The sequence below is a fragment of the Babylonia areolata genome, chromosome 7 (genome assembly GCF_041734735.1).
Source record: "Babylonia areolata isolate BAREFJ2019XMU chromosome 7, ASM4173473v1, whole genome shotgun sequence".
NCBI classification, from domain to species: Eukaryota; Metazoa; Mollusca; class Gastropoda; order Neogastropoda; family Buccinidae; genus Babylonia; species Babylonia areolata.
The window spans coordinates 48,582,318-48,609,817 of record NC_134882.1 but is presented as its reverse complement, the minus strand read 5'-3'; the positions used below and the strand labels follow the sequence as shown (position 1 = coordinate 48,609,817).

The 27,500-nt window shown below is 43.9% G+C and overlaps 2 protein-coding genes across 3 annotated transcripts in view; one reads left to right on the top strand and one right to left on the bottom strand.

The window, feature by feature from the left end:
* Positions 1 to 9,966, top strand: part of LOC143284286 (alkaline phosphatase, tissue-nonspecific isozyme-like) — a 31,272-nt gene extending 21,306 nt beyond the window's left edge. For both annotated transcript variants that reach the window (XM_076590981.1, XM_076590983.1), the window contains exons 6-11: positions 1,439 to 1,501; positions 2,714 to 2,816; positions 3,243 to 3,377; positions 5,391 to 5,582; positions 7,127 to 7,246; positions 9,526 to 9,966. In XM_076590981.1, the coding sequence (XP_076447096.1) occupies positions 1,439 to 1,501; positions 2,714 to 2,816; positions 3,243 to 3,377; positions 5,391 to 5,582; positions 7,127 to 7,246; positions 9,526 to 9,842 (930 nt within the window). In that variant the 3' untranslated portion in view covers positions 9,843 to 9,966. The remainder of the gene's footprint in view (positions 1 to 1,438; positions 1,502 to 2,713; positions 2,817 to 3,242; positions 3,378 to 5,390; positions 5,583 to 7,126; positions 7,247 to 9,525) is intronic.
* A 4,964-nt stretch (positions 9,967 to 14,930) lies between these two features.
* Positions 14,931 to 27,500, bottom strand: part of LOC143284090 (alkaline phosphatase-like) — a 21,394-nt gene continuing 8,824 nt past the window's right edge. The window contains exons 2-10 of the mRNA XM_076590733.1: positions 26,820 to 27,055; positions 24,622 to 24,802; positions 23,711 to 23,880; positions 23,292 to 23,354; positions 21,012 to 21,114; positions 19,138 to 19,272; positions 16,654 to 16,842; positions 15,755 to 15,874; positions 14,931 to 15,352 (exon numbers count right to left, since the gene is read on the bottom strand). Of these exons, the coding sequence (XP_076446848.1) occupies positions 15,024 to 15,352; positions 15,755 to 15,874; positions 16,654 to 16,842; positions 19,138 to 19,272; positions 21,012 to 21,114; positions 23,292 to 23,354; positions 23,711 to 23,880; positions 24,622 to 24,802; positions 26,820 to 27,055 (1,526 nt within the window). The 3' untranslated portion in view covers positions 14,931 to 15,023. The remainder of the gene's footprint in view (positions 15,353 to 15,754; positions 15,875 to 16,653; positions 16,843 to 19,137; positions 19,273 to 21,011; positions 21,115 to 23,291; positions 23,355 to 23,710; positions 23,881 to 24,621; positions 24,803 to 26,819; positions 27,056 to 27,500) is intronic.

Sequence of the window (27,500 nt, the reverse complement as noted above, 5' to 3'; positions counted from 1 at the left end):
TCGAAGTGGTTGTTACACGTGCCGTTCGGTCAGTCAGTTGATCCAAATGAAATGTTTTTTTTGGTTTTTTTTTTTATTACTGAATCCAGTGTGCTTGAGGTTTTAGTAAGTCGATGTTAAAATCACCCAGTATTATGTTTCATTATTTTCAAGCGTGACAGCGTCCATCATTGTATTAAAACTGTTCAACCAGTTTACTCTTTCTGTTGGGTTCCTGCAGATCAGTCCAGTAAGTAACAGGTTTGCTATGTTTTTATTTTTATTTCTACCCACAGTGATTCAGCTTGGAACTATTCCACTTTTACTCTTCTCACTGATGAGACAGGTTTACTGTAATACAGTAATAGGTCTGTTTCCATACTATTTCTAGGGTCACATCGAAGTGTATTATAACCTGGTATAGCTAAATGAGAATCTAATATACGATCAGAGAGATGCGTTTCGAAGAAACAAAATAGTTGAAAGTTATTTCCAGAATTTTCTAACTTCGAGGGTATTTCTGATTTTTTGTTCAGTGGTGTGGACAGATGGCCTAGAGGTAACGCGTCCGCCTAGGAAGCGAGAGAATCTGAGCACGCTGGTTCGAATCACGGCTCAGCCGCCGATATTTTCTCTCCTTCCACTAGACCTTGAGTGGTGGTCTGGAAGCTAGTCATTCTGATGAGACGACAAACCGAGGTCCCAAGTGCGCACGTAACAGAACCCGCGGCAACAAAAGCGTTGTTCCTGGCAAAATTCTGCTGAAAAATCCACTTCGATAGGACGATAGGAAAAACAAATAAAACTGCACGCAGAAAAAAAAGGGTGGCGCTGTAGTGCAACGACGCGCTCTCCCTGGGGAGAGCAGCCCGTATTTCACACAGAGAAGTCTGTTGTGTTAAAAAAAAGAAATTCAAAATACAAAAAACAACAACAACAACAACAACAAAAAAAGAGTTAATATTCAAGTGACCAATCCGTAATCTTTCTTTTGAAGACCAAGTGTTTTGTGTATACATAGACACTTTGGGAAAATAAACCTTGAAAAGCTGTAATATTTACGTAGAGCAATGAATGAATCGAGTATCATACAAGTCCTAACAGAACAACAAAGTTGACACAAAATATACACCTTAAAATACACCAAAACAGCCACAATTCTAATCTATGTAGACAAGGGGAAAAAAACGGGGGTAGGGATGTCAATGATTTCAACCCAAGTGCGCAAGTAATTTGAACAAGTGCGGAAATCACAATATCAATGTGAACAATATATATAACATTAGAGAGAGAGAGAGAGAGAGAGAGAGAGAGAGAATGGCAAAATTTACTCTGTTATTCTGTCATGATCATTCGGACTTGTCTTCGTTCTTTTGTTCCTCGCTGTGTTCACGTGCAATGCTCAGTGTGCATGCTTGCTAGAATCAACAACGAATAATGGATATACTGCTGACTGCAGGTGGTTCTGGGAGGAGGAAGGCGATCATTCCAGAGCCGCAGTGATGGCAAGGACTTGGTTCAGGTACTGTCAAACACCTTTCTCCCATCAGCCTACATCAGTACTTAGTACTATGAATAATCAATTAACATGTGCACTTCTTTTACGCGTATATAGTACGTTTTCATTGTGAGGTGCATGACTAGTGAAGTTTAATTGATGACTTGGTGTGTCCGTATTATTTTCTCTTATGGACAGTGTATGCCATTTTTACTTACATTTTCAGTCACACACACACACACACACACACACACACACACACACACACACACACACACACACACACACACACACACACACACACACACACACACACACACACACACACACACACACACACAAAATATTCAGTAACAACTGAACACAGCTGAAGTTCTGGGAGTAATGCTGGGAGGCGACATAAGTGTCGGTCAGGCGTTGGACTTTTGATCCAGTCAACACCTGTGCACAGGGTTCGAGTCCCCGATCCGGCACCGTGTTTTGTTGTGTGTTTAGGGCAGGCACTTGACTGATTTTCCTCACACCAGCAAGGTATGAATGGGTACTATACCTCGGTAAGGTTTCGGCCTGGTGTTTTGTCTCTGGGAAAGACACTTCCGTTTTCTTCGCTGTGGATAGGTATGAATGGGTACCAGACTTAGGGAGGGGAAGATCACAACGTCGGAACGAGAGGATTGAGTTCGGCTTTCCTATGCCGAGCCCTTGACACGGTGGATATGAGTTCAGTGTCGTGATGGCCGTGAAAGGCTGTAGGGGACCTTTATCCTTTAACTCACTCAGTACGGCCAGTCTTCTCTTCTCCTCTACACAGACCCCTCGGATGTCCAGTGGGTGTCTGAATGACCCAACCTTTAGCTTCCGTTGTCAGAATTGTGGTATTCTTTGTCAACATTCACCTCTTCAGTATAAGAGCCTTCCGCTTGCAATATTTTGATGATGGTAATTGGGGTGAAACGCTGTTAACGTCGTCTCTTTCGCCGTTCGTATGGAGAGAGTTAACCGAAGGGTAACAGGACACTGATGCCAACGTAAACAAGGGGATGGGGATGGATAACAAGGCAGTGACTACGATCATAATTGAAGAAAGTGAAATAGGATCAATGACAACACATACACACACACACGCAGACACACACACATACAGGTAAACATATATATTTATCCCTCTCTTCTCTCCGTTGTCCTCATTCGTATTATCACCCCTGGTCTCTCCACCCTCACTCTCCACTCTCACAGGAGTGGCTGAACACCAAGCAGGGTGAAGGGAAGAGAGCACGCTACGTGAAGAACGCGACAGAACTGCGGAGTCTGCAGGCTGCAGACACCGACCATCTTCTGGGTACGTAGGGCACAAGGGAACACGAACGAGAGAGAGAGAGAGGGGGGTTGCAGACATGGAACAAGTCATGTGCATGTGCGCGCATGTGTAGTAGTTGTAGCGGTAGTGATGAGGATAGTCCCACGTTTTACCATTTTCCTTTTTTCACTGACATTGGACGAAAGAGAAAATGGGAATGAAAAAGTAGAACAGTATGGAACTTAAGCAAAATGAAGTTGTGTGTGTGTGTGTGTGTGTGTGAGAAAGTCAAATCTAAAACAATCAAAATGGTAAATTGAATGATAAACGTCTGTTTGTTTTTTTGTTTGTTTTTACATCGAGCCATCTGGAAGAAAAAAACAGAGGAGAAAACAGATCTTTAGGAACAAAATGTGTGTGTGCATGTGTGCCTGTGTGTGCGTGTGTGTGCGTGGGTTATGTGTGCAGGTCTGTTCACTGAGAGTCACATGACCTGGGAGCTGAGCAGGGACGATAACTCTGAACCGTCACTGTCGGAAATGACGGCCAAAGCCTTGGAGGTGCTGAAGAAAAACGACAAAGGCTTCTTCCTTTTTGTCGAGGGTACGTTTGTTTGTCTGTCTGTCTGTCTTTTGCTCCTGTGTCTGGAATTCTCTTGCTGTGCAGTTCCGTCGTTCACCAACTCTTTCAGAACAAACTGATATAAAAAAAAAAACCTACCAGTTTTCCATGGATGTTCGATGCGACGAAGCGTAGTTGTCTGTGTGTCTACCTCCCCCCCTACCCCCTCCTCCCCCCCCCCCCGCCCCCCACTCCTTCTTTTTCTCCTCTCCACCCCCAACCCCTTGATTCAAGCCTCGTTGTATGTGACGCCTTTTGGGGTGGGTTTTCTACTCTGTGTGTGTGTGTGTGTATGTGTGTCTGCGCGCGCGCGCGCGTGCGTGCGCGCGTGTATGCGTATGCGTGTGTGGTCTGTGTGTGCAGGTGTATGAGTTTTGTTTTGTGTTTTTTGTGCGATGGTTTCTTTCGCCTTTGCAATATGTCGCATTATCTTGGTGTATCCCCCTAATGTGCGGAGAGTTTGGGGCATATTAGTAGCATATACCAATAATTGTAATATTACTATTTTATCTTCTTTTTCGAGGGTACGCTTGTTTGTCTGCCATAATTATGTCTGCCTTGTCTTAATTGACTTTGCTTCACTGTATCTCGTTTGTGACTCCCGAAAACGGAGTATGGCTGCCTACATGGCGGAGTAAAAACGGTCATACACGTAAAAGCCCACTCGTGTACATACGAGTGAGCGTGGGAGTTGCAGCCCACGAACGCAGAAGAAGAAGAAGAAGAAGAAGAAGAATCTCTTTTGTGTCTCAGTCATGGCAAGATGTTTTGCATGTCAGTGCGCTCTTTCTCTGTGTCTGTCTCTGTCCGTCCCTCTGTCCGTCTTGTCTGCCTGTTTCTTTCTCTCTGTGTAGTTGCCTTCCAGTATGTCTCTGTGGCTCAGCCATGGTGAGACATGATATATGTAAATAATATCTCACTCCGTCTGTCAGCTATCTCTCTCTCTCCCATTACAGTTTGTACTGAATGCACGTACACGCACACACACACGCACAAACACACACACACACTCACTCACTCACACTCACTCACATATACATACACACGCGCTCGCACACACACAAATATACACACACACACACACACACACACACACACACACACACACACAGAGCCACACACACACACAGAGCACACACACACACACAGCCACACACACACAAACACACACACACTCACATATACACACGCACACGCGCGCTCGCACACCCCCAAATGCACACACGCACACAATCACACACACACTGAACACACACGCATGGACACACGCGCGCATACAAACACACATCGACACGTACACGTATACACGCACGCTCGCACAGTACACACACGCACACGCACAGACACAGATACGCCCACAGAGAGAGAGAGGGGTGGGAGGAGAGAGCGATCGCCTGTCTTGACAATAAAAGGCGAGCCAGTGAGCTGTGTACGATTGTTGATATAATTATTGCTGCTGCTTTTTTTTTTTTTTTTTTTTTTTTTTACTCTCTCCATACGAACGGCGAAAGAGACGACGTTAACAGCGTTTCACCCCAATTACCATCATCAAAATATTGCAAGCGGAAGGCTTTTATACTGAAGAGGTGAATGTTGACAAAGATACCACAATTCTGACGAAGGAAGCTAAAGGTTGGGTCGTTCAGACACCCACTGGATATCCGAGGGATCTGTGTAGAGGAGAAGAGAGGACTGGCGCGGCCGTACTGAGTGAGTTAACCAAGAATGGTATTGGACGGAAAAAGCAGGGGGAAGGAGGGGGAAAGGAGGTTGTGAGTTGGAAGCGGTGTCATGAAAATGATATGGGCTGAGATCATAAGCTGTGTGTGTGTGTGCTTGTGTGTATGGGTGTGTGTGTGTGTGTGTGTGTGTGTGTTTATCTGTGTGTGTGTGTGTGTGTGTGTGTGTGTGTGCGCGCGTTTCTGTGTGTGTATGTGTCTGTGTGTGTAAGCATGTATGCGCGTGTCGTGCTTGCGCGTGCGTGTGCGTTGCCAGGAGGTCGCATAGACCATGCTCACCATGACAACCAGGCCAAGCGCGCGCTGTCGGAGACGGTGGAGATGGACAACGCCGTGCAGAGGGCGCTGCAGATGACGGACCCCCAGGACACCCTCATCATCGTCACTGCCGACCACTCACACCCCTTCAACATCCAGGGATACCCGAGTCGGGGGAACGACATTCTGGGTAGGTTGAGACATTCTGGGCAGGTTGTCACATTCAAGGTTATGACTTCTGGGCAGGCCATGATAATCCGGGTTGGCTATGGCATTCTAGGTTAGCTATGATATTCCAGATAGGATATGTCAGTCTTCGTAGGTTATGACATTCTGGATACGACATTGAGTAAGATATGACATTCCCGATATACTTTTTCCCCCCAGTCAGTAGCCTTCTATGTATATTTCGTTTTAACTCACTCAGTACAGCCAGTCCTCTCTTCTCCTCTACACAGACCCCTCGGATGTCCAATGGGTGTCTGAATGACCCAACGTTTAGCTTCCGTCGTCAGAATTGTGGTATTCTTTGTCAACATTCACCTCTTCAGTATAAGAGCCTTCCGCTTGCAATATTTTGATGATGGTAATTGGGGTGAAACGCTGTTAACGTCGTCTCTTTCGCCGTTCGTATGGAGAGAGTTAATGGATTTTTTTATGATTTCGCTTCATTGTTTATCTGGTCTTAATCATTTCATTCCATTTAATGTTAATGATTTACATAAAGCTAGGGTAGGGCTCTTAATGCCTGATCAGCACCTTGGGTTTGTTTATAAGAGGGTCTGCCATATGCTGCTGCTGCTGCTTTTGTGTTCAACAGGAAATGTGGTGTAGATTAATATAGATCAGTCCGCATGCTTCGACACCCCCTTGAAACTGAAACTTGGTAGGATACGGCATTCCGGAAATGACATTCTGGGTGGGATGTGAGATTCTTGACTGGCTGCGGCATTCTAGTAACGAAATTCTGGCTAGGCCTTGAATTCTTGCTAGGATGTGGCATTCTGGTCATGACATTTTGTATAGGTTATGACATCCGGCTACAAATATTCTGGGTAGTTTATGGCATTGTACGAAAGCGCTGGTATTTTCCGTATTTCATGAAACTCTGTTTGGATTATGAGAATTATTTTAGGATGGAGGGCATTGCTGGCTTCTGGAGTCGGGGATAGTGGATACTGTTCGTTTCTATAATCAGTCAGGGATTGTGAGTATTGTTGGCTTCTATGTTCAGCGATAGTGCATATTGTTGGTTTCTATGTTCAGGGATAGTGGGCGTTACTGGTTTCTATGTTCAGTGATAGTGGATATTGTTGGTTTCTGAATGAATATTGGAGTTGTATAAGTAGTAAAAGTAATATCGATGATAGTAATAATAATAATGATAATAATAGTAGTAGTAGTGATTAAAATAATAATATTAAAAGAAATTACACACGGGTGGTGGATATTGGTGCTTTTTGACGGAAGATAGAGGTCATAAGTACTACTACTACAACACCCACAACCACTGCTTCTTCTACTACTTATCATAATAATAATGATGATGATGATAATGATCGATGATGATGCTGATGATAATAATATATAAATAATCGATGACAATAATAATAATCATATAAATAATCGATGACAATAATAATAATCATAATCATCATCACCATAACCATACTACTACTAACGATGATGATGGTGATGATGATGATGATGATGATGATGATGATAACAATACAGGGCTGGTGGACATCATTGACCCTGGCCAGGAGGTCCTTGACCACATGCCCTACACCACGCTGAACTACGCGAACGGCCCGGGCCCTGACCGCTCTCAGAACCTGACCGGTGTCAACACCAGTGAGTGCAGTCTGTTGGCCTCGCTTGGCCTGTTTCACTGTCTTCTCACGGCCATGCTCATAGTACATCCCGAGTTAAAGCAAGTCCTAGACATGCATGCACTCTCATTCTCTCTCTCTCTCTCTCACTGTGTCTGTCTTTGTCTCTGTCTCTCTCTGCCTGTGTCTCTGTCTCTCTGTTGTTTGTCTCTGTCTGTCTGTCTCTCTCTCTCTCTCACACACACACACACACACACGCACACGCACACGCACATACGCACACACACAGAGTCACGACCTTACAAACGAGTGTTAAAAAAAAAGGGGGGGGGGGGGGGTCGATATCTATATGTATGTCTCTCTGTCTCTCTCTCTCTCTATGTTTATACATATATGTGTATATATATATACATGGCTTACCTACTCGGGTTTCTCTGTTCCTTTCCGCATAACTTAATCCTCACCTCCATGTTTCAGTCATTACTTCATGACATTCATTGACGCATTTGTTTGTCTGTATACCTACATCGGAAAGCGATGTGGCAAATCGTATATTGAGACAGATATGTCTGGTTTTGTGTACATAGGCCTTCGCAGAGTCGGCTAGGCGTCGGACTTCTAACCCAGTGTTCACCAGGTATCAGAGTTTGAGGCCGGGTTTCGGCATGGTGTCGTGTCCTCTGGAAAGGCACTTTAGTCCGGTTTTCCTCACTCCACCCTGGTGTGAGTGGGTACCTGGAAAGGTGAAAAGCGGCAGATATAATGGACTGGACCCCCGCCTTCCCATGGCGAGTCCCAGACACAGTGGATGTGAATTACCTGTCCGATGTCCGTAAAACGTCATAAGGCCTAGAGGGTATGGTAGTTCAAATTCGACCAAAATCTTGATTTTTCATTTTTTGTTTCTGATAATTTTCGACTCTTCAAACCCTATCAATTTATCAACTGCATTTGCATGAAGCTCATCATTCAGTGTGTCAGAATCATCAATAAAAATCGTTACCCAAGCCCACGTATGTTTGAATTGGGGCAATGATTACGGAAATAGCTGATTTTTACACGTCGAAACATCATAGCAACCATAGCCTGACCCCCACGTTCCGCATGTCACCGAGAAGAGCGCTCGAAGCTCAAACCGAATATTGCCGAGTCACGGTTGTCCGTTTATAATTGATTGAAGAAGAGCGCGTTTTCTGAATCCACCACATTAGCCGAAGTTTGCCGATCATTCCCATATAAGGCAGAAGAGTTTTGATTGGCCAAGTCTTGGACTCGTACACACTCGGGCATCCCACAATCCTGTGCAACATCACGAAGTGAGGACGCCAATCGACATACCACGCGATTCAACAAAATTCGTTTCAATAGATCTGTGTGTAATCGAATAACTTGATCAAGGAATCAGAGCCAAGATGCCTCGTGTTTTTCTTTTCCTGTTTTCTCTGTTTCACTATTTTGGGTTAGTCAGCTGTTTCAAATAACTACTACATAAAACTGGCTGCAGTTACAGGTTTGAAATTTTGCACAGTTATTCTACAATGTATGTTCTTTATTTTGGGAAGACCAGTTTTGATCAACTTGTCAAGATGATGCTACTTAAAGCATAATTTGAAAAAAACGCAGAGCGTTCTAAGTTGTTGTTTTTTTATTCCACAAAATTTCTAAAATAGGTGCTAGGAGTTTCGTATTTGAAGGAAAGATGAAACAAATGACAATAAAAAAAATGTCAAAAAAACAAAACCAAACAAAAACAAAACTAAAATATCCTGAATAAAACTAAAGTTTTAATCATTTGAATTTATATGTCTGGCGACCATTTTGGATGCGTTTCCGTCAAGACGGGTGGTGAAAGGGAACAATTTTTTTTTAACACTTTTTAAACAATTTACTTTGAAATCAAAACAAAAACTGACTAATATTACTTAAAAGAATGCATGCTGATTTGTACTGCCATGCCCCCCTTAAGCTTTTAATCCAGGCTCGAGTTTCGAAATAATTAAAAGAGGCCGCTCGCTCAGTTTGGCTCTGCAACCAGTTTCTTGTTTTCTGGAGTCCGTTTTCTGCACGTATTGAAGTGGACGCTGGTAAATACGATTTCACTGCGACGATGGCTGAAAAGGCAACGGGACCTCTAGAAACCAAGTGTTTAGCTGAATAATTATACATGGTTATCGACGGCAGTTTAGTGTTTAAATCTATTGTTTTTTTACACTGGGAGGCACTATAAATAAGAAGAATGATGATAAACAGTAGTAGTGTTATTGATATAACCTTTACTTTCTATACCTTTTCCCCCCACAGCCACCAACGACTTCATGTACCAGAGGCTGGTGCCCTTCCAGGCGGGCTGGGAGACCCACAGCGGAGAGGACGTGGGGATCTACGCCACGGGCCCCATGGCCCACCTGTTTCACGGGGTGCACGAGCAGAACTACATCGCTCACGTCATGGCCTACGCGGCCTGTGTCGGCCGCAACAAGGCGCACTGCGACCTGGGACCCCCCACCACTGGTGACGGCAGTTCGGGGGCAGTGGGAGTGAACGGAAAGACTGGCAGGGAAGCTGCGGTCTTCGTGGTGGTGATTGTGTCACTGGTGGCAGCTCTTGTGCAGTTTTAGGAGGGCCAAGAAAATAGATGTGTGTTGTAGTAATGTCTGTCTGCCTGTCTGTTGTAGTGATGAAAGCACTTGCATTATTCAGTGAATTCTTTTTGTTTGGTTTGATAAATCGATCAGTTATTCAGTCTATCCAGTCAATTCATACATTGGTGAACTCAGGGTGTATTTTCAGCAGAACGCGTGTTTTACATTCCACGTGTTTCACACACACACACACACACACTCTCTCTCTCTCTCTCTCTCTCTCTCTTTCTCTCAGCCTGTGATGTTGGCTGAAGGAATGTGTGTTCTGGTTGCAACAGTCATGATGACACATCTCTGTCTCTCTGTGTCTGTCTCCCTCACCCTTCCTCCATCCATCTCTCTCTCTCTCTCTCTCTCTCTCTCTCTCTGTGCACTCCAGTTGTTATGGGAGACCTGATAATTAAAAGCTTTTTTTCACGTTGACTCTCACTTCTTCTCTCACTGTCCCTCCCTCTTCCTTTCTCTCTTCCCCCTCCTCCTTCCCCCTCATTTCTCTCTTCCCCCTCCTCCTCCCCCCCCCTCCTTCCCCCCCCCCTTTCTCTCTCTTCCCCCTCCTCCTTCCCCCCCCCCTCCTTCCCTCTCCTTTCTCTCTCTTCCCTCTCTCCCTCCTTCTCTCTCTTCCCCCTCTCCTTCCCCCTCCTTTCTCTCTCTTCCCCCTCCCCTTCACTCTCCTTTCTCTCCTCTACTTCCCCCTCCTCCTTCCCCCCTCCTTTCTCTCTCTTCCCCCTCCCCTCCTTCCCCCTCCTTTCTCTCTCTCCCCTCGCTCCTTCCCCTCCTTTCTCTCTCTTCCCCCTCCTCCCTTGCTTCCCCTCTTTCTCTCGTCTCCCCCCCCCTTTCTCTCTCTCCCCCTCCCTTCTCTCTCTTCCCCCCTCCTCCTTCCTCTCCTTTCTGTCTCTCCCCCTCCTTTCTCTTCCCCCTCCTTTTCTCTCATCTTCCCCCCTCCTCCCTTCCCCCTCCCTTCCTCTCTCTTCCCCCTCCCTCACTTCCCCCTCCTTCTCTCTCTCCCCCTCCTTTCTCTCTCTCCCCCCCTCCTTTCTCTCTCTTCCCCTCTTTCTCTTCCCCCTCCTTTCTCTCTCTGCCCCCTCCTCTTTCCCCCTCCTCCTTCCCCCTCCCTTTCTCTCATCTTCCCCCTCCTCCTTCCCCCTCCTTTCTCTCTCTTCCCCCTCCTCCTTCCCCCTCCTTTCTCTCTCTTCCCCCTCCTCCTTCCCCCTCCTTTCTCTCTCTTTCCCCTCCTTTCTCTTCCCCCTCCTTTCTCTCTCTTCCCCTCTTCCTTCCCCCTCCTTTCTCTCTCTTCCCCTCTTCCTTCCCCCTTCTTTCTCTCTTCCCCCTCCTTCCCCCTCCTTTCTCTCTCTTCCCCCTCTTCCTTCCCCCTCCTTTCTCTCTCTTCCCCCTCCTTTCTCTTCCCCCTCCTTTCTCTCTCTTCCCCTCCTCCTTCCCCCTCCTTTCTCTCTCTTCCCCTCTTCCTTCCCCTCCTTTCTCTCTCTTCCCCCTCCTTTCTCTCTCTTCCCCCTACTCCTTCCCCCTCCTTTTTCACTCCCCCTTCTCTTTTCCCATCATTTCTCTCTTTCCCCCTCCTATCTGTCCTCCCCAACTCCCTTTTCTCTCCCCTCCTCCCTCTCTTCTCTCCCATCTTTCTCTCCCCCTCAATCTCTCCCCTCTGTCCTCGTCCATCCTCTCTCTCTCTCTCTCTCGCTTCACCGTTTGACACCCACCCCACCCTACGCTTGATGTGTGAAATAAAAAGGACAATCAATCGCGGACTCCACCCCATGTTTGCTGTTGTTTCCCTCGACTGTTGAACTTGGTGAGATCAGATCAGCGCAGCATAATTGTGGGGTGTGTGCTGGTACTTCTGCTGCTGCAACTGCAACTGCTGCTGCTACTCACACTACTACTGATGCAACTACTACGGTTCAGTGCTGCAACTGCTGCTACTATTACTTCTGCTATTGCTACTACTACTACTATTACTACTATTTTCATTATTTGCTATCTTAATTGGATTTTACTGGTCTGTTGTCTTCACTGGATTTAAATGGAACTGGCACAAACTGCAAATAAAATTATCGGACATCGAAAAAAAAAAAGGGTGTACTCGTTTTTCTCTTAGTTCACCTACCGCCAGAGGAAACAGCCAACTTGCTTAACATCTCACACAAAGAAAAAGAAAAAAAAGAATGGCATAGAATATATACGAATCGCCCTTCCTCTTTTTTACGCATTTAAACACATTACCTGAGTCGTGTATATAGACGGGCGTATTCAAGCTGGTGAGGTGGAGTCGCCCACAGTCCCTGTTTTCGCCAGTGTGCTGGCTTTGAAAAGAATATCCCCACATTGAACAAGGGGAACGTGTTTCTGAAAAGCACAACGGCTTCAGGAAAGGCTCACGTGTTATTACCTAACCATGGGGGTTTGTAGGCCTACGTGTGAAATGTCATGTGTACTTGCTGAGGCATATTCTTGATGATAGAATACGTGCGCGTCTTCTGTGTGTCTGTCTCTGTGTCCGTCTCCCTTTCTCTCCTTCAAAGATCATGGAGCACACGCACACGCACACACACACACACACGAATGATTACATGCACACACAACTTGGGTGGGAGAGAGAGTGTAAGAAAAAGTCGCTGTTATCAAATCTTCCCTTTTAAAATTTTTCTGTGAAAAAAATAACAGCCACAACAAACAGAAGACCAGCAAACAGCGGTCATTTTGTAAAAACAAATTGTTAAGCATTCAAAAGATTAAAATTCTACAATCACAACACAGGCGGGACGACAATATCGTCAGTTACACCATTTGATAAAACAGCACATTGTGCTGTTGAATAGTAGATGCCCGCTGTACTGTACTTGTCAGCGTTTGTAAACCAATACAGTTCCAAAGAGATACAGTGATCAGACAGGCCTATGGAATGATAGCATGCATTGGACCCGAGCCAGCCCAGTTAGTCTGATGAAGGTAACTGGAAGGTTCTCCAATGTTAACCTTTTTCTTCTTTTTGACTCACTTGTGTAAGCAAAGTGAGTCTATGTTTTAACCCGGTGTTCGGTTGTGTGTGTGTGTGTGTGTGTGTGTGTGTGTAAACTTTAACATTGACATTTTCTCTGCAAATACTTTGTCAGTTGACACCAAATTTGGCATAAAAATAGGAAAAAATTCACTTCTTTCCAGTCATCTTGTTTAAAACAATATTGCACCTCTGGGATGGGCATAAAAAATAAAAAAGAAGCCTAATTACATGCAAACTGCATTTACTATTATATTTATATTTTTGTATTCTCTAAACTTGGCACTTTGACCTCTTTTTCTGACACAACAACAAGAGGAGTCATTATCATTTTTTTGTTCAAACAGGAACTTCTTTTGCAAAGCATGGAATTTTTATTTATTTTGCAAACGTTTTGGTGCAGAGAGTAAAAAAGGGAAAATACTCTGTAATTAATGCTAGGGGATTTAATTTATCACACGTGAGTCTTGAAGGCCTTGCCTCTCTTTGTTTTTCTTATTGGTTCGCCCTTTTAAACGTCCAGATGAAACAACTTACATCAGATCTTGTAAACAAGTTAGAGCAGGTGACGTGCAGCACAGCACTGCACTGGTGACACTTTGCTTGGCTGATTTCTTTCTGCTTGGGAGTAGTGTTTAATGTGTTCTATCAGGAATATATATATATATATATATATATATATATATATATATATATATATATATATATATATATATATATATATATATACCAAGCGCTATGCTTGCTCCAATATTTGCCTCACGCACAAGCTGTATTAGCTTGCCTCACGCACAAGCTGTATTAGCAGACGACGTTTTTCCCTCCCACCAGTTCATCTCAGTGCAAAGTCAAGGAAAGAAGCAAAGCGGCGAGAAATATAAAGGGAAGCAATTCTAAGGCTAAAGTGGTTAAACTCTGATTTGTCTCCCTTCTTTGCTTTTCAATTTGTCAAAAGGAGTAGAGATGTAGGCATGTTATCGGTGTTGCACTGGCCCATTTCATGACAAACATAGTCATACGAGGACTTGTGATTGGAATCGTAAAATCAGTCTGAACATCACAGGTACAATGTAAACAGTTATTCAGTGTGATACATTTGGAAGTTCAACATTCTTCTGTATGCGAATAATGAAGAACACTCAAATCTGATTATACCACCCGCGCCCTTTAAAAAAAAAACAAAAAAAAAAAATTACGGTGCTGTAGACCCAGACAAATGCAATGTTACTTCTATTCCATTTCCAAACCGAGAAAGCAAATTGTTTTATAAAGTTATATACATAAAGATTCATTTTTCAACAAAGACATTACAAATAAATTCTGGTGTGCATTTTTCGGAAGACATCCCAGCATATTTACGACAGTCATTATATCCCAAACTGAAACTTGCGAAAGGCAGAAGTCGAAAGCTGAGCCCAGTTTGTCAAACATCACCAATACCCTCCATACATTTCAGCCTAAATCTCTCCATGTTTTAATCATTTCATGTTAGAAATACAGTACACGTCAGTACAGTTTAGACTTCATACTAAAAGCTACAAATCGTATTGCTAAGTTAAATGAAATTAAATGTGCGACAAAGCAAAATTAAACAACTACAACAGAAGTGAAAAGTAGGAAAAAGGGTAATTATGTCATAATGATGATAAAGAAAATATCAATAATAATTATACATAATAACAATATGAAGAAGAAGAAGTAGACGAATTCCTTCATACATTCATCAACTGTTCATGAATCAATCAACCTTGTAAGCAATAATAAATCAACCCCTTGAAAAGTAGCTGGATTTCAAAATGACATCTGCTTACACAAGTAACAAATTAAAAATCAAATCATCACTGGCGAATTATCTACTAGAAAGGGAAGCAAAACAAACTGATGATAATAATAACAACAACAATAATAATCACAGAGAGACAATGACAATGACAAAGACACATGTTTTATTGAGGGTAAACTGGAAAAGCTGAAAACTTCTTTACACCATGCCCTCACAAAAAGAAAGAAGTCAGCGAAAGAGAGGGGGGGGGGGGGCAGAGACAGAGAGAGAGAGAGAGAGGAGGAGGAGGAGATAGAGACAGAGAGAGAGAGAGAGAGAGAGAGAGAGGCAGAGAGACAGAGATAATAAACCCAACCAAACGAAACTAAATCATTTCCCTCGCAGCCCCAGCCAGCATCAACGCCGCCACCACCACCATCACCATGACCACAGACCCTCTGTCCCTGCCCACTGTCGCCGCCCCTCCTGTGCAGTCAGGACTGGGTTTTGGTGTAGATGGAGGGTCGCAGTGCGCCTTGTTGGGGCCGACACAGGCCGCGTAGGCCATGACGTGAGCGATGTAGTTCTGCTCGTGCACCCCGTGAAACAGATGGGCCATGGGGCCCATGGCGTAGATCGCCACGTCCTCTCCGCTGTGGGTCTCGGAGTCGTCCTGCTTGGGCACCGCTGTCTGGTAGCGGAAGTCGTCCACAGCTGTGGGGAAGGGAAGCACGGGGTGTGGATGGATGTGTGGGAGTGTCTCTGTCTTCCTGTCTGGCTGTCTGTCTGTCTGTCTCACACACACACACACACACACACACACAAATCTATGTCTCTCTCCCTGTCTCTCTCTGAATCTCTCTCAGTGTCTCTCTCGCTCTCAGTTCATCTATCACACACACACACACACACACACACACACACACACACACACACACACACACACACACACACACACACATACATACATAGAGACAGAGAAAGAGTCGAATTTCAATGTTAGACATCCAGCCTGGTAAACACTTGACCTGCGCATAGGTACATAGGGTTGACAGTAAGAAGAGACAGCGAGGCAGACAGACAGACAGACAGACACACGGAGACAGAAAGGCTCACTGGTGTCAACATCCGTGAGGTCCTGAGAGCGGTTTGGCCCAGGCCCGTTCCCGTAGACCAGAGTGGTGTAGGGCAGGCCGTCTATGGGCACGTCGTTGGCCCTCAACTCGTCCACCAAGCCTGCAGTCAATCCATCAACCAATCGTTCAGTCAGGTCCAGTCCATTCATCCATCCATCCATCCACCCATCCATACATGCATACACCCAATGTTCAATGCATCCGTCATCGAATCATTCGATCGTTCAGTCAGTCAGTCAGTCAATATATCAACCAGTCATTCATTCAATTGATCGTTCAGTCACAGTCCATCCATCAAGCAAGAAAGCAATCCAATAATCCATCCATCCATCCATCCATTTATCAATCAACCGTTTCATCAACGATTTAATTAACCAACAGATCAATCATTCGTCCAGACAATTGTTCAGTCAATCAATCAATCAATCAATCGTCCAACTATTCGATCATTAGTTCCTTCATTCGTTCATCTTATCTATCAATTAATCAGTCAGTCAATTAGAAGCGTGGTCAGTTTATACAAGCATGGACGACGAAAAGACAGTTCACTAACTGCTGTCTAAACCGTGGACACACCAACATATAATGCATGTTACTTTCAGCAGCGTTATTAGAAAGAACTTTTTCTGAGAGAGAGAGAGAGAGAGAGGGAGAGAGAGAGAGAGAGAGAGAGAGAGAGAGAGAGAGAGAGAGAGACCAATTCACGCAAAGGTGATCGGGACACCAAGAGAGAGAGACAGACAGACAGACAGACAGGCAGACAGACAGACATGTGAATAGGAAGAGAGAATACCAACGAGTGAACTATTGAGACAAAAAACAACAACAAAAGAATGACAAATCGACCAAACGATCCAAGACAGCAACCATCGCCTTTACCCAGAATGTTGTTGCCCCGACTAGGGTAACCGGCGATGTTGAAGACGTGAGAGTGGTCGGCCGTGACCACCATCAGAGTATCGTCCCCTGTCATGTTCCGGGCAGCAGCAACAGCGTCGTCGAAGGCAGTGGTTTCTTCCAGTGCCCGCTTGGCCCAGTTCTGATGGTGCCCGTGGTCAATCCGCCCTCCTGGTAGAAGTTTGGAGCGTAGTGGTCATTTCCTAGGTTGATATACTAACTTCAGGGAGCTATTTGATTCAAACGAAGAAATTAGCGGGTGTTTTTTGGGGTTTTTCTTTACTTTGTGTGTGTGTGTGTGTGTGTGTGTGTGTGTGTGTGTGTGTGTGTGTGTGTGTGTGTGTGTGTGTGTTGTTGTTGTTGTTGTTGTTGTTGTTGTTGTTGTTTTTGTTTGTAGGCATGTGAATATGAATGAATGAATGAACTTTTTTTTCTTTCTTTTTAACTGTGGAAAAGACAAAGGAATAAGCATTTTACACTTGGTTTCATTCTGCCCTCTCGCGCAAGGCAAAAGCGTAACAGTATAAAGGATTTGTTTTTTTCAAATTAAGTTAAGGTACATGAGTAACGTCCTACCTTTTCATCCTATAGTCCTGGAGCTGAATTCTAGGGTTCTAAAGTAAGACAGATGGAATTTCCCACTTTAGCATCCTAAATTCCTGAGCTGAATTCAGGAAACTAAAGTAGGTCTTTACCAGATACATGAAATACATAAATACATAAAAAAATTATATTGGAAAGGGGGCTCTATGATTGGCACAGACTGAACGATCGAGTCATTGCAGACGATTGTGTGGACGATTGTGTCAATAATGACTGAAACATATTAGTGTAGTGACATGATCCTTATCAAAGTAAAGCGCAGTGCCCCCAACATCAGTCCAAAAAACCACTGAAAAATGGGTAACAACATCTACTAACAGTGATATCGCTTGAACTGTGCATGAACATTGGCTGTGAAAGTAGGTCCCCTGAATTTATGATACAAAAGTATGAAATTACAAGGAGATTAAAGGCTGCAATAGGCGGGAAATAAAGATTTGGTGCTCATCATATTTTGTTAGGTTAATTTTTTCCTTTTTTTTTTTTTTTTTAGTTTTTCGAATTGCTTTTATGTGGTTTTTACATTCAGACAAGGATACTTAAATCGCGCGTGCATGCACACACATTCACGCATTCGAGCACAATCAGACACACACACACACACACACACACACACACACACACACACACACACACACAACAATAACAACAACAACAACAAAACACACACATACATAGACACAAACGCTCTCTTCAATCCACACACACACACACACACACACACACACACACACACACACACACACACACACACACACACACACACACACATTTATTTTCCTGGTCCATTGCCACTGAATATGGCAATAGATATACGTAAAAGAAAGTCAACTGCTCCGTGATGGATTTCAATACAAGGGAAGCAGTTCTTTACAGGTATATGAAATTTCTCATTTCCTTTCAGTATCAAAAACTAATTTTCTACTGAATGTTGACAGGATCAAGCCATTTGTTGCCGTGAGTTCTCTTACGTGCGTTTGATGTATGCTATGGATACTTATAAAGCGCCTATCCTTGATCGGAGACCAAGCTCAAAACGCTCTACAAACACGGGGTCATTTGCACAACAGGCTGCCTACCTAGGTAAACCCGACTGACGGCTGCCATTGGACACTCCTGCGTCATTCAGTCAGGTACGCATACACACTCGGACATGTACCATTTTACGGTTATGACCGTATTGTTTACTTCCATGAAGGCAGCCATACTCGGTTTTCAGGGGTGTGCATGCTGGTGTGTTCTTGTTTCCATTACCCACCGATCACTGACATGGATTACGGGATCTTTAACGTGCGTATTTGATCTTCTGCGCGCAGATACACACGACGGGCGTTAAGGCACTAAAAGGTCTGTACATTAATTATGTTGACTTGGGAGATAAAAGTCTCCTCCCTTTACACACCAGGTGCCATTACCGAGATTCGAACTAGGGACCCTCAGATTGAACGTACAACGCATTAACCACTAAGCTATTGTGGTATTATCGTGTAGACCAGCACCGTGAACATCACTCAAGGCGTAGTGGAGTGGACACTGGCTCCCTAGTCGGGTGGATTAGCGCTGGGCCACACCTCCTCTGCTCCCTCTCTCTGCGTCGATATCTTTAGCATTGTAATCCGGTCCGTGCGCGCGCGCGCGCGCGCGCGTGTGTGTGTGTGTGTGTGTGTGTGAACATATCACATTGTCTCTGTCTGTCTGCCAATCTGCCTGTTTATCTGCATGTCTGCCTCTATCCGTTTGTCTGTCTGTCTGTCTGTCTTTTTTCAACATACGACGACTGGATGTGATCATCGTGTGTCGATGCATGCTTTTAAATAAAAATAACTTTTTTTTTGAGTGGGAGGATTTGGGGTGTTATTATACCTTCTACCAGCAAGAAGAATCCAGCTGGATTCTTGCTGAGGATTTCAATGGCCTTCCTGGTCATCTCAGTGATGGACGGTTCCTCTTCATTGTCTCGGGAAAGCTCGTAGGACATGTGGCTTTCCGTGAACAGACCTGAAAGTAGTCAACGGCAGAATCTGTGACCAGATCATACTGTGCCAAAACAGAAAACAAACACAAAAACATTACGAGCAAAGAACACAAAAACAATAAACAATATTATGTGGTAAAAAAAAATGACATGCATGTGGCATTCAATGAAATAAAGCTAAGAGAAATAATGCCTGTCTATCTATCTATGTATCTTATACATGTATTTAAAAAAATCTCTCTCTCTCTCTCTCTCTCTCTCTCTCTCTCGAGAGAGAGAGAGAGAGAGAGAGAGAGAGAGAGAGAGAGAGAGAGAAGAAGAAGAAGAAGAAGAAGAATGGAATCAAGTCCATTGGTTTCTTTTTCTAAGTCTTAAAAAGTTCTTCCGATGCTATTTATATGTTATTTCACCTTTAAAATACTTCTCTGGTTGAAATACGTTCTTAAACGAGTGGCACCACATACATGTTTGGTTCTGTGCTGTGTATGATGCCAGTTCTAATGAAAACAATCAATCAGGTGTTGTTGGAATTCTAATGATAATGATTTTTCCTTTCCTACCCCTTGAGTAACCCAAACCACACTAATGATTATCATTCTTCATAAAAACTTTCTTATCGTCAGGTATCCAGTTACAATGTCCCATTTCATATTGTCTGACAAACATTTCATAGCCTGTTTACATATGCGTGTTATAAGTAGTCTGGTTTATAATTATGCATTATCTCATACATTAGACCTACATTCCTATTTAATGAAATGAAATTAAATGTGAAATAACATGAAAACAAAAACAACAACAAAACTGAATACCCACCTGATTCTCCGTAGCGTATTTTGAGGAGTAAATGGGTACATTTTAGAAACTTCTTGATCGCTAGAGTATGAACATTGTCCATCTGCTTATTTCTGTACCATAGGCTGGTACAATGAGAGGCGTCAATGGAATTCAGTCTTCTCGTTGTGCAAAGAATTTCAGTCACCCCCTTTCATCCTTTCTGGATACTTATGATCTGACCAGCCTGTCGTTGAACCTACATGCCCAGATGTTTGTATTCATTTGACTCCTTTACCTTTTTCATTCCCATACCACCATATTTCGTTTGCCGTAAGATGGTCCCCCTTATGGAAATCATTCATACTGGTTTTATCCAGATTTACTGTTTATACGTCTAGCCAATCTACTTCAATTCAGATTTTAGTACATTAAGTTGGTTTTGCAATCCAATGGTAGTGTATGACAGTCTTCGGCGAAATAACAAAAAAAAGAAAAAAAGAAAAAAAGGTACCTGGAATGCCATGCCTTCCACGGTGGCATGACAGAGAGAAAGAGAGAGAGAGAGAGAGAGAGAGAGAGAGAGAGAGAATGAATGAATGAATGAATTTTCTTTAATGAGGGAAGTGGAATAAGCAAGGACATGCTTTTCTTCATCCGGCCCTCAGGGCAAAGAAATAAAACAAGCAAACAAAACAAAATAAAAAATACAATACTACTACTACTTCTACTTCTAAGTAAATACGATAAAATGAATAATAATAAAAATAGGAGAGAAAGAACAAAATAAAGTCATAGCAAGAAAGACAAATACAAATACTAAAACGGACACTTCACACACACAACGAGAGATAGATAGATAGATAGATAGATAGAGAGAGAGAGAGAGAGAGAGAGAGAAAGAGAGAGAGAGAGAGAGACAGACAGACAGACAGACAGACAGACAGAGACAAAGTGATTAAACCGAAAGACACGTGTTTCTAATTACCTAAGAGATTGTCCACTTCAGCAGATGGCACAGCTCTGAAATCGGAGGCGTTAGTGACGTATTGTGCATTGAGGCCTTTAGCGCGCATTTCCGACAGCCATTCCTGACGAGAAACAATGATTATAAGAACGTCTATATGTTAGGAGACAGCAAAACTCTAAGCCAAAGTCTCGTCATTATCACCACCACCATCATCATCATCATCATCATCATCATCATCATCTTCAACAACTCCACTGTCTTTGATCATTATCAGAAAGTAATAACGAAACCAGTTATTACATCTAACGAACAAACTACGATAAATACCACAACTACTACTACTACTACTACTACTGCTGCTGCTGCTGCTGCTGCTGATATCAATAACTGAAATAAACAACAACAAAAAACCGACAGCGACAACATCAGTATGATTACCGTCTTCGATTTAATCGTCGAAATTATCAGCAACAAAGCAGCAGCCACGCAAACAATTTCTTTTCATAATCACTTTCTTTGCAGAAAAACCACTAAAATACAAAGTATGAAAAAGCATACGTTTATTTGTTTGTTTATTTTTTCGTTTCATTTCATTTTTTAGTTTTTTAATGTTTCTCATACGCACATATGATTAGCTTGGTCAACTTCCAAGGTCTGATCAGCGCGCTGGCTTCATGCATAGGTATGGCATACATTCCTTTTCTTTTCCCTTTTTTTTTAACACGTGGTGCAGCGAATATGGATCACTCTGCATGTTTTGATACCTCCTTGAAACTAGAAGAGAAACTATAATCCTTATCCTTTTTTTGTCCCTCCGAGCGCATTCTGCGGCAGTGTTGTACAACGAGGTGCGATTGAATCGGGTTAACTCACTCAGTACGGCCAGTCCTCTCTTCTCCTCTACACAGACCCCTCGGATGTCCAGTGGGTGTCTGAAAGACCCAACCTTTAGCTTCCGTCGTCAGAATTGTGGTATTCTTTGTCAACATTCACCTCTTCAGTATAAGAGCCTTCTACCTTGCAATATTTTGGTGATGGTAATTGGGGTGAAACGCTGTTAACGTCGTCTCTTTCGCCGTTCGTATGGAGAGAGTTAATCTGTCTTTTTTTCTGTTTGTCTACATGTCTGTCTGTCTACCCCTTTGTGTGTGTGGTCGACCCAGTACAAGATCGTTCTTTAAAATAGAAACACGAAAACCGATGACAGATGATGATGATGATCATAATCAGCGTCATCAGCGTTGATGTCGTCGCAACACTGTCGGCTATCACATCTCCTTTATGACTAACAACAACAACAGCAACGACAACAGCGACACATTACTGTCACTACCATCAACAACGGGCGCAATAAGCGTAGTGGTTAAAGCGTTGGATTTTCAATCTGGGGGTCCCTGGTTCGAATCTCGGTGACGGCGCCTGGTGATTAAAGGGTGGAAATTTTACGATCTCCCAGGTCAACATATGTGCAGACCTGCTAGACGCCTTAACCCCCTTCGTGCGTATACGCAAGCATAAGATCAAATACACACGTTTAAGATCCTGTAATCCATGTCAGCTTTCGGTGGGTTATAGAAACAAGAACATGCCCAGCATGCACTCCCCCGAACACGGAGTGTGGCTGCCTACATGGCGGGGTAAATAAAAAAAAACCCAACAAAACGGTCATACACGTAAAATGTTACATGTCTGTCTGAGTGTGTATGTGTGCGTGCCTGAAATCTGACTGCATGACAAAGGAAACGAATGATGAACGCACACTGGCAGCCGTCAGTGGGCTCTACCCAGGTAGGCAGCCTGTTGTGTGAATGACTCCGTGTTTGTAAAGCGCTTAGAGCTTGGTTTCCGACTGAGGATAGGCGCTATATAAGTATCCATATCAATCAATCAATCAACAACAGCGACCGCAGTAACAACCACTACACTCGTAACAAACACAATTAGAAAAAAAAAAAAGATTGAAAGGTCCCACAATGTTTTACAGCCATCGAGTCATTTTCAATGTGTGTAGCACTCGGCACAGAAATGCAGGGCCCAATACTCTCCTTTCCCAAGTTTCAACTTTCTCCAATCAATGTCAGGTACCCTGTCACACCTGGGAGGACTGAAAAAAAATCAGAGAAAAACGCCTTTCCCAATGACGTAACATCATGCTGAAACGGGGCCTCAAACCCTGCTCTGGTGAACGAAGACTGGATCAGAAGTTTCAACAACTTACCCGCTCTGCCAGGGCTTCCCCTTAACAAAATCAATACAAAGAACACAGAACACCCTTTGTTTTTTTAACGCTACAGTTACCTCAGGGAGGCTACGGTCATCCTTCCGATTGTAGAACTCTCTTCTTCCGCCACCAAGTATCACCTGCAAGAAACATTCACGATGAGAGCTCGGATAACATACAGACACTCAGGCGCGCGCGCTCGCGCGCGCACACACACACACACACACGTTTACGAGACACTCACATACATAAGCATACACACAAGCACAAAGACACACGCGCGCAAAACTTATGCGCGCATGTGCGCACACATGCACGACAATATGCACACATACAGACGTAAACACACACACACACACACACACACACACACACACACACACACACACACACTCGCTCTCGCACGTTCCAGAACGTATGTGAGTGTGTTTGTAAACGTGTGTGTGTGTGTGTGTGTGTGTGTGTGTGTGTGTGCGTATGTTTGGCCTGGCAGAACCTGGATATGAGAGTTGTTCTTGAGCAGCTGGAAAGCGATGTCAGCCACTTGAGGACAGTCCGCGGGAATGTCCTTATCCGTCTCCCAGTTCCTCTCCGGAGTGTGGGCGAAAGCCGCGGCTGGCGTAGCGTGGGTGACGCGCGCCGTTGTCACAATGCCCACAGATTTCCCTACACAGGTGGGTTACGTTATGTCATGTTATGTTATAGTATGCTACGTTAATAAGCTACATCATATTATCTACACAAATGCGTGTCTTAGGTATGTGCAATGATTAAACTCAACAAAAAAAAAAAAAAGAAAAAAAAAGAAAAAAAAAAAAAAAAAAGGAAAGAAGAAAAAAAAAAGAAAAAAATTAAAAAAAGGAAATGATCTGGTTACTCTCCTTCATTATTTTACGACGGTTTTATTTTGTGAATGATTTATTCATTCATATCCTTTTGAAAATTGGGTATTTACTGAAACTAGCATGTGTCATATGAGGCAATACTGTATTCAGCGTATTTATCAATGAATCAGTGCTAATATTGAAACGTGGGTGCATGATAAACCTGTTCGGCGGATGGATATTTATTTATAAATCTATTCATTCATTCGCTCATTGTTCATAACGTCGCCTTTTTTTTTTTTTATCAACCAATGTCTCAACAATTTTTCTTTTAGAGATAACAGTGTTGTTGCATTGTGTCTTGTATCTTGCCACGTCAAATCGAGTGGTTGTTAGGATTGGTTCGACCAGATCTGGTCAATGATGTGCAAGTATGAGTGAATGAACACCACTACACACACATTCCTTTGTGTGTGTGTGTGTGGGGGGGGGGAGTGGGGGGGAGAGGGGGGGTTGGAGGTGGTGTGTGTGTGTGTGTGTGTGTGTGTGTGTGTGTGTGCGCGCGAGGAAAGACTGATCCCACCAGCAGCGTAGCTCCAGTCCAGGACAGACTGGGTCAGCACGTCGGGCCGGTCCATGTGGGTGCAGTTGGCACGTGCAACACGGCTGTCCACGCCCAGCGTGCCGTAGTTGGTCTTGACCCCGCACAGGAAGGCCGTGGCCGTGCCCGCCGAGTCCGACGTCTGTTTGTCCACATTGTACGTCTGGGCAAGGCAAGACAATGCAATATAAGGCAAGGCAAGGTAAAGCAAAGCAACGCAAGTTTATCATTTCCACAGGTCTGGGCAAGACAAGACAAGGCACGGCACGGCAAAGCAAGGCAACGAAAGGCAAGTTCATTTCCACAGGTCTGGACAAGGCAAGACAAGGCAAGGCAAAGTAATACAAGTTTATTGTTTTCATAAGTCTGGGCAAAGGGACGGCACGGCAAAACGAGGCAAAGCAAGTTTATTTCCACAGGTTTGGACAAAGCAAGACCAGGCAAGGCAAGGCGCGGGACACCAAGGCACAGCATGGCAAATAATGTTTATCATTTTCATGTCTGGGCAGGGCAAGGCATTGCATGGCATGGCATGGCAAGGTAAGGCAAGAAATGTTTATTATTTTCATACGTTTGAGGCATATGTTTGAGAAAGGCACGGCAAGTTTATTATTTCCATACGTCTGCGGCTAAACACAAGGCAAGTTTCGTAGTTTCATGTCCGAGGCAAGGCATGGCACGGGAAAGACAAATTTATCATTTCATAGCCTGGGCAAGGCAAGGTAACTTGGTCATTTCCAAATCAAACCCAATGATGGCACAGAAAAGATATGAACTTTCTGGGTGGGTGAGAGAGGGCACACCTGATGGGGGACGGGGGGAGGGGGTGTGTGTGACGATGCAACTCACGGGGAGGGGAAGAGAGTGGAGGTGGGGGGGTGGGGGGGGGGGCGAACAGACGGGGAAAGGGATGGAGCTTGAAAGGGGAGGAAGAATTAACAGTTCCACAAATAATGTTAAACTGTACGTTCCTCATTCTCACACTGTTCGTTTTACCACGTTTCTTAAGACTTTTGTTTGAAACCAGTATACCGTGATATTCTAATCAGGAACCATCTCAGACTTCATTCTTTCACGTTTTTTTTTTTATTTGTCTCATACCGGCCCCCCCCCAACCCCACCCCACCCCGGTTTATTACAGTATCCAGTTTTTGTTCGCACGTAACAAAGAAATTTATAGTGTATATATAAGAAGTGGTTCGTGTAGAATATCATATAAAACATGTTCGATCCTTTCTTAAAATCACGTATTATTTAGTGTGTTTTTGATTTTTCAATGTAGGTTTTGAGTCTGTAAGGATAATATTGGTCTAGGTTAAGTAACAAAATCCTAAGTTCTGTCACATACATTTCCCGATTTGCAATGTCGAGACCTTGAATTTTGACCTCTGACCTTGTCTCTTCGCACAGGTATTGTTTTCACCATGACCCATAACTGCAAATATTTGATGAAGATTGTATACAAGACCTACTCTCTCTTTGAAACAGCTTTATTTTATTTTATCTTTTTTTTTTTATAGTTAATAGCATACGCCATGGCTTGACCTTGACCTTTAACCTGTGATTTTGAAATTGCTTGGGGATCATGCTGTACCATTGGCAAGTCACAGTTCTAAGTTTGATAGAAAGTGGGTACAAGGATACGGCCCGTGTCAAGATTTTTATATCTTGCCAAATGATAACCTAGACCTTTGACTTTTTACTCTGTCTGCCACCTACTCATAGACCGGTAGGCTTCATGTATCCATACCAACAACCTTGACGAGTGTGGTTTCCTTGCCACTTACAGAACCCGAGATAATTCCAAAATGAAAGTTTACCATGGACACACACACGCACACACACAGACACACACGCACGCACGCACACACACACACACACACACACACACACACACACACACACACGGTTCAAGTTTTAATTATCTTTTCACTCCAGTTGGGGTATGGAGGACAATTACAAAGTAATGATTTCATGCTCTCTCTCTCTCTCTCTCTCTCTCTCTCTCACACACACACACACACACACACACACACACACACACACACACACACACACACACACACACCGGGTTCATTACAGACTCACTTTCTGTACACAGGTGAGGCAGAATTTGTATCTCGCATGAGGGACTTTTTAAAACATGTACCACAGACTACTTTCGTGGACACAGTCTTCACCTTGGACAGCGCCGTGTAGGGAAACTTCTCGAAGTTGAGCTGCGTTTCCTCACCGGGCCGCCCGTCCTTCTGGCCTTTATAGATGCGGGCGGCAGTGACGGTGGACACGCCCATGCCGTCGCCCAGGAAGAGGATGACGTTGTGGGCCACCTGGGTGTTGGGGGTCAGGGACAGGGCGGCCTGCAGACTGTGCTGAGCCTGCCGCAACCAGTAGGCCTTCCCCTCGCCTTCCTCGCCTGTGATTTTTTTCAAGTGGCGACATCATGCAAATCGTTATCTTCTTGAGAATGGGAGGGTGTTTGAGGGTGTGGGAGAGAGAGTGAGAAGGAGAGAAAGACAGAGGAGTAGGAAAAGTTAAGGTTCTTTTTTTTTTTCTTGTTTTTTTCTTTATCCCACGGGCTTCAGTCTAGCCCCTGGTAACAAAAGGAACAGTGTAGCCTGAATATGTAAAATACATACATACATGCATTCATACATACATAACATCAGAAAACGAAAAAAAGATAAAAAAAAAAAGAACAAACTATGCACACAAGATCAAAATGGGTAACATTTCCAAAACGTACATTTCGTCGGCTGTTTTTGTCAGCTGACAGAAGTCATCACCGTTCCTACATCACGTATATGTCTTTCGCCTATCCCCCCCTCCTCACTCCCCCCACCCCCCAACACACACTTCCT